Source organism: Corylus avellana, chromosome 8 (genome assembly GCF_965113065.1).
Source record: "Corylus avellana chromosome 8, dhCorAvel1.hap1.2, whole genome shotgun sequence".
Lineage (NCBI taxonomy): Eukaryota > Viridiplantae > Streptophyta > Magnoliopsida > Fagales > Betulaceae > Corylus > Corylus avellana.
Window position 1 is genome coordinate 9,823,536 of NC_142497.1, and position 8,614 is coordinate 9,832,149.

At 33.4% G+C, this 8,614-nt stretch overlaps 1 protein-coding gene across 1 annotated transcript; it reads left to right on the top strand.

Annotated features, from left to right (window-relative positions):
* The first annotated feature begins 1,515 nt into the window (after window positions 1-1,515).
* LOC132164370 (Leucine-rich repeat (LRR) family protein) lies at window positions 1,516-6,526 on the top strand. Its single transcript, XM_059574873.2, has 6 exons — window positions 1,516-1,856; window positions 3,398-3,469; window positions 3,680-3,823; window positions 4,173-4,244; window positions 4,343-4,414; window positions 6,234-6,526. Exons 1-6 carry the CDS (start codon window positions 1,651-1,653, stop codon window positions 6,304-6,306), a joined length of 639 nt encoding a protein of 212 aa, XP_059430856.2. The 5' UTR covers window positions 1,516-1,650; the 3' UTR covers window positions 6,307-6,526.
* Window positions 6,527-8,614: the final 2,088 nt, after the last annotated feature.

Genomic DNA, 8,614 nt, shown 5'->3' on the forward strand with positions numbered 1-8,614 from the left:
TGTAATTTCTATCTCCCTAATTTTCTTATTGAATAAAAAAAAAGGTTAGATAGTAGAGATCTAGCAAGAGCATCCTAAATGTATGGTCTAGAGACTTGGAGAATGAATGGTTGGAGAGAGTCAAGTGGCTTGTATTGATATGAAATATGAAACAAAGAATATGAGTACAATGTTTAGAGTAAAAGAGCATGTGCATAGTAAAAAAAAATGTTATTGGGCTCGTCTAGAGTTGAGAGATTTAACATGTTTAACTAAATAAGTTTTTTTTTTTTTTTACTCAAAGCGGGAGAGGGGGGAAATTAAATAAGTTAGATTATGGTTGATTTATTTGTTGATATTTATTTATTTGTTGACATGTCCGCACAAGAGGAGAGAGAGAGATTCGAACTAGTGACCTTCGCTTTATTAGGTGTGGTCGCAGTCAATTGAGCTACCTCTTTGAATATTTGTTGGTATTTATTTAGAAATAAATCAAACTCAAAATTTTATTTTGAGCTTTTTTTTTTGAGAGAGAGAAAAAGAAAAAGGGGAATTTTGAGCCTTTTTATTGTAAATGAATTAAATCTCAAACACATCAATTTGTTTATAAACAACAAGCTCATGAAAATAAACAAGTCAAATTCCAGCTTGATGCAAGGGTTAAGTATAGTGTAGTTAGTAGTGGCATTAGTGGGGTAGTTTTCAAAAGTGACCCACTTGAGTTGTCAACATTTGAAAACGAGAATATGTTATTTGGTAAAAAAGAAAAAAAAAAAAAAATCTTATCTTCATACCACTAAGCACTAGATAAATGATCCACGACAATTACGTGAAGTGTCGGTAGGTAATGTGAGAGACTTTGTATGAGACTTATTTATTTAGGTAGATGGTAAAATAATTTAAAATTTTATTTAAACAATTAAACTGTATATAAATTTTTTGAAAAACTTCACAAAATTTTTCATGAACTTTCACGCATTTTGACATAACTCTTGAAATTCAAAAACTCACAATTTTACTCACAAACTTATAATTTAATACAATCTCTTCCTCGAGCATTAAAACATACTGTAAAAATAATAAAATAACCTTTATACCATTTAAACTTTAATGAAATTCTAAATTTACTAAAATTTTATTTTTTATTAAAATTTAAAATAACCTTTATACCATTTAAACTTTAATGAAATTCTAAATTTACTAAAATTTTATTTTTTATTAAAAAACCAAAAATTATAGGGCATTTTGATATTTTTCATAGTCTCTATTAAGATCTAATTGCATCAAAAAATTTTGAACGATATAATTGAGACTTTGTTTTAAAGCTTAGAGAGTCTTCTCAAAATCAATAGAAATTCAAGAATCTTTTATAAAATTTGTCCTAATTATTTATTTTATTATTTTATATATTTATTGATAATAATCCGTACAAATAATTACAGTAAAATTCAATTCCCGCTCAGTTACCCGCATGAATGAGAAATCACATCAAAGAATAACATAAAATATAATTTAGGAAGAAAACAAAATGCAAAAAGGGAAGAGGAAAGGCTCCATGTTTTACTCTGATATTCCCAAAGCCGATCCCCCCGTCCCTGTTGACTCCTTGTCTCTCTCTTTCTCTAGATACTACCAAAACAAACCCTAGAGGGATCCAGAGCGAGCTCAGCCATGGCAGCGCCGAGCTGGATATGGAGCCTCTCGCTGGCCGTCATTCTCGGATTAGTCAACGGCAACTCCGAAGGAGACGCTCTGTACACGCTCAGGCGGAGCTTATCAGATCCCGACAACGTCCTTCAGAGCTGGGATCCTACCCTTGTCAACCCCTGTACTTGGTTCCACATCACTTGCAACCAGGACAACCGCGTCACCCGCCTGTCAGTTTATCATTCTCCCCCCCTATGCATATGAATTATGTTTTTTGGATCGCTTTTTCTGCTTCAGTTTGCATTTTATTTTATTTATTTTCTTCGTGCCATAAGGATTATCGAATACCCAGTTTTTGTTTGTCAGAGTAGAAGCGGAGAGTAGATAGTTTGATGGTAGGTGCAGCGTCGTTCAAACGTTATAGAAAACATGAAAGTTGCTACATCGCCTTCGGTTTCTGTAACTTGGGGGTCGACAGCATTCGAGTGTTTTTTTTTGTTTTCGTAAATGTTTAGGTATTGGAGGAGCTTTGCTGTCTCTTTCCAGCTTCTTGGGGTTTCTTTTTCAATAAGATGCGTTTACCTTAATCTTGTGTTTATAGGAGATGTTGGTATTAGAGGTCTTGCAAAATTAAGATTTGGGATGTTGTTATTTTCCTTTATCTTTGGGATTGGGGGCAGTGGACATTTACATCCACAATATGGGCTGTTTTGGGTAGACATGAACTAGGTTCAAGGATATGACACGATATGGACTTCTCAACTTTGGAACTTTGCAAAGAGGATTCGGGCATGGTGAGGGTGCTGCAATGTTCATATACATACACAAATCGTTGATGTGAAAGAATGAAAATCCTTTGATTTGGGCTGCTGTTGTATTTGTATACGTGCATTTTTTTTTGTGTGAGTGTATGTATATATTTCTAAAAAATAGTCTCAGAGGTTTGAAACCTACATAATGATTATCCCTTCATTTGACTTTTTTATGTTTAATTTGAAAAGACTCATATCCAAAGTGCTCATTTTATATATTTAAAGCTTGTTGGTGAATTTTTCTAATCAAAGAACTTCTTGTAGGATTAGGGAGATGTCCTTAGTGCTATTTGTTGACAATGATGTTACCACTGCCTCAACGATTTTCTCAATCATATCTGTTTGCTGTTTTCTGCTAAATTAGTTGATGGAGAAATTGGCTTTTTTGGCTAACAATAAATCTGTTTAAGTTGAAAATTCTGATCACTTTAATTTGGAATTGTTGCCATGTTCTCTGTTTTGGATTATAGTTTTGTTGTTAAATTAAGTCTTATTTATCATTTATTTCTTTCATCCATTTTGCTTCATGGGAATCTTCATTTTCCTTCCTATCACAATAAAATAAGGAGAAGGAAATTACAATACAGATTCTGAAATGGAAAAGAATAATTTATTTTTCTACCTTTGGTATGGTCTTCCAGAATGAATTATTCCCTGTTAATTGTTGAGTTCTTCTTTGCTTTTTTTTTTTTTGATAAATAAAATGAAAATTGAAAAGTGTCTTCTATGCTATTTGTGAAGTATTGTTTGGTTGGGAACCTGTTGCTTTGTCTTGCCATGATTTGCTGTATCAATTATGGTCTGAAATTCCTCTATGCTGTGATACATGACGGACAATGTTCTTTTTCTATTGCGTTTTTTCATGTTTGAGTAGCAATTGTTTGTCCCACTATGCGTTTATTATATTAGACATGCTTGTTGTTTTTAATTAATATAATCTTTTTGTTCTCATATTGCAGTGATCTCGGTAATTCAAATTTATCTGGACATTTGGTACCTGAACTCGGGAAGCTAGAGCATCTACAGTATCTGTATGTCTGTTTGTTTATCTTTACTTGATAGTGTGCATGAACACAGATAGTTGCTCACTTGATTTATTGTTAGTTCCAAAATGATCATGTATTTAATATTTAATGGCTTTTGTATATAAGCTTTGACTGCCATGCAGTATTATTTGCAGGATGTTGTTCATATCTGGGTATCTAAATCACTTGACGGAACTTTTCTCTTTGTTGATATAGGGAGCTGTATAAAAACAACATTCAAGGAACTATCCCTTTGGAGCTCGGTAACCTGAAGAGTCTAATCAGCTTGGACTTATACAATAACAACATCTCTGGGACAATTCCATCTTCATTGGGGAAATTGAAGTCTCTTGTGTTTTTGTAAGTTTGATTAAATATAGTATTGATCTATTTATGCATGATTAGACTCTGCTTTGGGCTTTGCTTTCTTTTCTACCTTCATTTTCTCAGAAGTACCTGAAAATAATAAATGGGGCAGATAGTTGAATCAACCAGAATCCTAAATTTAGGATGCCAATTGAACATGTGAACATCAATTTCAGGGTTAGCTGATATTTTTACAAAATTAATGTAATTGGGCACTGACAAAATTGTTATCATATTATTACTTGATCTGGTGGTTATTCTCTTCTCGCTGGTTTTAACTATAATTTCTATAGCATGTCAACATCCAGCGAATTGTCTTTCTCATAAATATGTGGTTTGGCAGACGGCTTAATGACAACAGGTTGAATGGGCCTGTCCCCAGGGGACTCGCTGGTATTTCAAGCCTCAAAGTTGTGTAAGTTATATTAATGTCTTTTTGGTAGATGCAGTCTTCTGTACTATTCTGTGGAGTAACACACACATATACAGTCCTAACTTTGCCTCTCTTTTCAGGGATGTCTCAAACAATGATTTGTGTGGAACTATTCCAACCAGTGGCCCATTTGAGCACATCCCTTTGAACAAGTAAGTGTTTATGTTTATCTCTTTGGGGAAATACATTTTACTCTCCTATGGCTAGGCCATAAGACATGGAACCTCCCTTAAGTTTGGTTTGTAATATAATCTCCTTGTGGTTAAGTTCAAAGAATAAAGTCAGCATGTCTAGTGTAGAACTAATCTCATTATTTCAGGTTATGGATTAATTGTATAACCTGTTCTATATATATATGTTGACTTTTACACTTTGGACATGACCATCAGGGGATTAAGTGTTGTAAACTAAACTTTAGAGAAGTTTCATAGTTTACAGCCTAACACAGAGGAGGTAAGTGTATTTTCCTAGGTATTTCTTCTTTGTCATTTTCCTCTTCGCGTGTTCTGCTATAGCCTCGAACATGGATGGCATCCTACCATTGGATTTATGTTGCTTTGACTCTTGTGTGAGACTTCACATAGACCTTATAAGTGCATACTTTTTCTAAGTATTTAATTCTTATGACTTAGATGTGAAATAATTATGTGTCTCTCTCCCTCTTCCCTTTCCACCCCTCTAATGCTTCTCCCTTATGCCATATAAGAGTTCATATTAAATTCTAGTATATGTGTGTAATGCATGTCTGGTATGTAGAAGTATGTGTTTCTCTTCTTCCTTGATCACCGGATTTGGAGACAAATAATGTGAATTTCATATGATAATTCAATTAGAAGTTGCTATTAATCATTGACACACTGAGACTATATGATAATTCGACAGTCAGACAGTATCTTACTTTGATAGAGTTTGTATGGCTAAGTATGATGGTTAAAGTGATTTGCAACTTTCTGTTTACCCAAAATTCATATAATGTGCATAACTACAAGGTGTCACACACTTTTTTAGATTGGTGAAACACATCGTTTAAAATGAAACAGGTTCCTTAAAACCCATTCTAAAGATGCTTGGTGAGGATTCCCTTCAAATCTCAAGTTTATTGCCTTGCTCTATGTGCCTTTTTAAGAAATGGAATGAATCCGCTGTATGTTTGGTACCTACATTTTTTTTTCTCATCCGTTCCAATTGAGAAGATTCTAATGCTCCATAAAGCTGGGTCTTTATCTAATTTCATTATTAAAATCACATTCCAGATTGTAGGATTGTTCTATGATACAATTCAAGTAATAATCCAGAGTATCCTAAATTCAAATTTGTGCAATTCCATGAGGACATAGGATAGGGTTGCAGGACCATGGTTTAGGATTGGACCATCAAGGACATAAAGCACTCAAGCTTCAGATTGTTAGGTAGATGCTAAGAAGTATCCTTGGACATTTTTTTTTTTTTAATAAGATGAAGTAACCTTGGACATAAATTGATGATACATGAAATAATACAAAGTAGGAGAAAGAAACAGAGCAGCCAAGGAAAATGACAAGGATACATAGTACCTTGAGCTGGAAGCACATCTTTCGTTCCTTGAAAAAAAAAAATTCTAGTATTAGCTTTTCTTAGTTCTGAAAATTTGCAGCTTTTTGGGGAACACAGTTGTGGTGGTTTACTGCTGAACTTGATTTCATTTGATTGTGTCATCTTTAGGTCCATGCTTTAGGGGCATATTAAATGCTTGCTTTGACAAGACTCAGTAGTGTCAAATTTAATGGTTTTGTATTCGTTTGCATTTCACAATAATCTATGCAGTTGCTGCTTCATCTGGATTCTGGAGGGCATGCTCCAAAACCGAAGCTTTGACAAATTTCTTCATTATTTTAATTTCATCGCTAGCTACTGTCTTCTACTCTCTTTTATTTATGTCATCCAAACCTGCCAAAGGAATTTACCTTAGTTTTTTTTTTTCCAATGTTGTAGCTTTGAGAATAATCCTCGGTTAGAAGGTCCAGAGTTGCTGGGGCTTGCAAGTTATGACACTAACTGCTCATGAGATGTATGATGCTGCAAAACCTCAACCTTGCATGGAGTTAGATATGTGCTTCAAAACTGGAAGTGAATTACTCAGTGTAATGGGATTGGTAGCAAATTCAGTCCCTTATATATAATTATTTGTAAATTTTACAGCGACTACTACTGCATTGTTCTGCTCTTTCCAAGATGTTCAAGACATTAATATGTATTGATGTAAAGTAGAGAAGAGTTTTACCTAATCCTTTTGATTATTACTGATTTCAAGCTCATTCTTGGTGAGTTTTCTTTTTTGGATTCAAAATGATGGGGTTCCAGCTGAAAATAAAGTCGTGTGCTTTTTCACCACTGCCTGGTAAACTATTGAGTATTGAGCATGCTTGCAATGGTTGGCCAAGAGTGCGATGTCATGCACAAAACCCGTTTAAATAGACATGTTAATTGAATTTGGAAACCAAGTTCAACAAGGAGTCCTCCTTGGTGCAATTTGGCCAAGCTCTTATGGATAATTATCAGCTTGAGGGGACCAAAAAGAAAAATAAAATTAGCTCCAATGGGCTTAAGACATGTACTCTCATGACTTCTTGTAGGTTATCAACACTTTATTTTTTTCCTCTTGGGGTTTCATTTTTATCACAGGAGGTACTTGTGATTTTCATAAAGATGAAAATGATTACTCCGTTAAAATTATGTCTAAAACTTAACAGAACGTCAAGTCAGTATCAATCAAATGTTGTCACGTGCCATATAATTAATTTTTGAATTTTTTTTTTAAAATAAAAAAATTATATTTAAAAATAAAAAAATTGGGAGTTGCCATTCGAGGGTTGCCATTCGAGCCACCCCCAAATCGGCCAGATGGGGGTGGCCTTGTCACGTGCCATATAATTAATTTTTGATTTTTTTTTTAAAAAAAATAAAAAATAAAAAATTGGGGTGGCCATTTGTGGGGTGGCCAGGCCACCTCCATCTGCCCCGGTTTGGGGGTGGCTTGTATGCTGCAAAACCCATTTCTCAAAATCTGAGTATACCAATCAAGAAACCATTAAAACCTCGAGAAACAACTGGGTTTGTTTCTGTTGACAGCTTCAACGTGAAGTAGCAGGGGCCAAAAAGTGGTGGAATCTATGATCTGAATGAGAACTAATGAAAACCAAGATCAGTAAACGATGTCACTAAATCAAAAAGTTAGCATAAAAGATTGAAGCTTGAAGAGATTTCTCATAGTCATAGCCGTATTGTGTTTGAGAGCTCAGCCAAAGGGGGTGGTTTCGGCCACCCCTTGGGCTCCTTGGGCCACACCAATTTTTTATTTTTTATTTATTTTTATTTTTTAAATATTATTATTATTTTAAAAAATCAAAAAATTAATTATATGACATGTGACAATATTTGATTAGTGCTAATTTGGCGTTCCGTTAAGTTTTGAACTAAATTTTAACGGAGAGACCATTTCCATCTTTATAAAAATCATATGTACCTCCTGTGATAAGAATGAAACCCTAAAAAAAAAAAAAAAAAAAAAAAAGTATTGAAACCCTAAGGGGAAAAAGGTATTTAACCATAATTATAACTTATTTTGCTAAAAAGTTAGAAATTGCATTTCAATGTTTATTTTGATTAATCAAAGAGCTCTCTTGACTTCTTATCATTGAATTTAACCCCTCCATGAAATTGTTATTTCTAAATTAGAAAATATTGTCACTTATTTCATTGCGTATATTTTATTGAAATATATTATTTAGTACTCTCATACGAACGTTATACAATTTATTTATTTTTTCTTTTACAGATTTAAACGTTGTGAAATGTCAATGGAATTAGTCGATGGAAAATAAAGACTAAAGTGAATATAACTCAAAAGAGATAGTTGCTATTTAAATTTTTCATAGCATGTTATTTTATGTATCAAAAGTACTTGCTTACAACTTTCATGGAATATAGTTTAGAATAGTGTAAACTCTATTTTATGAAAATGAATTGTGAATAATGAAATAATGAAAATGATGAATTTATAAAATGCATATATATATAAAAGACTATGAATAATTGCATCGTATGCCATGATACATTAGTACCTGCATCTGCAAGATATCGGTCGTAGGCTTACTATTATACCGATGAACCTTATGGTCAAAGAGGTTTACTTTTATTGTTTGATCTTAATTCAATAGTTGTTTTGTGACTATGACAACCATGTTTGATTGGTTGTCACCATTATGACTTTTCTTGTAGCATGGGCTACCTGAGGTCGGGTTGTTAGTATATGATGGTATGTAGTAATATCCAGGACATTGATATTGTACTATAAGTCTTTCATGATAGGGTCA

What these genes read in the sequence shown, in the direction of transcription:
- LOC132164370 (XM_059574873.2), top strand. Translation starts at nt 1,651, where the DNA reads ATGGCAGCGCCGAGCTGGATATGGAGCCTCTCGCTGGCCGTCATTCTC. An exon ending in GACAACCGCGTCACCCGCCT is followed by an intron (nt 1,857 to 3,397) that starts GTCAGTTTATCA and finishes CTCATATTGCAG; the next exon opens with TGATCTCGGTAATTCAAATT. An exon ending in ATTTCAAGCCTCAAAGTTGT is followed by an intron (nt 4,245 to 4,342) that starts GTAAGTTATATT and finishes CTCTCTTTTCAG; the next exon opens with GGATGTCTCAAACAATGATT.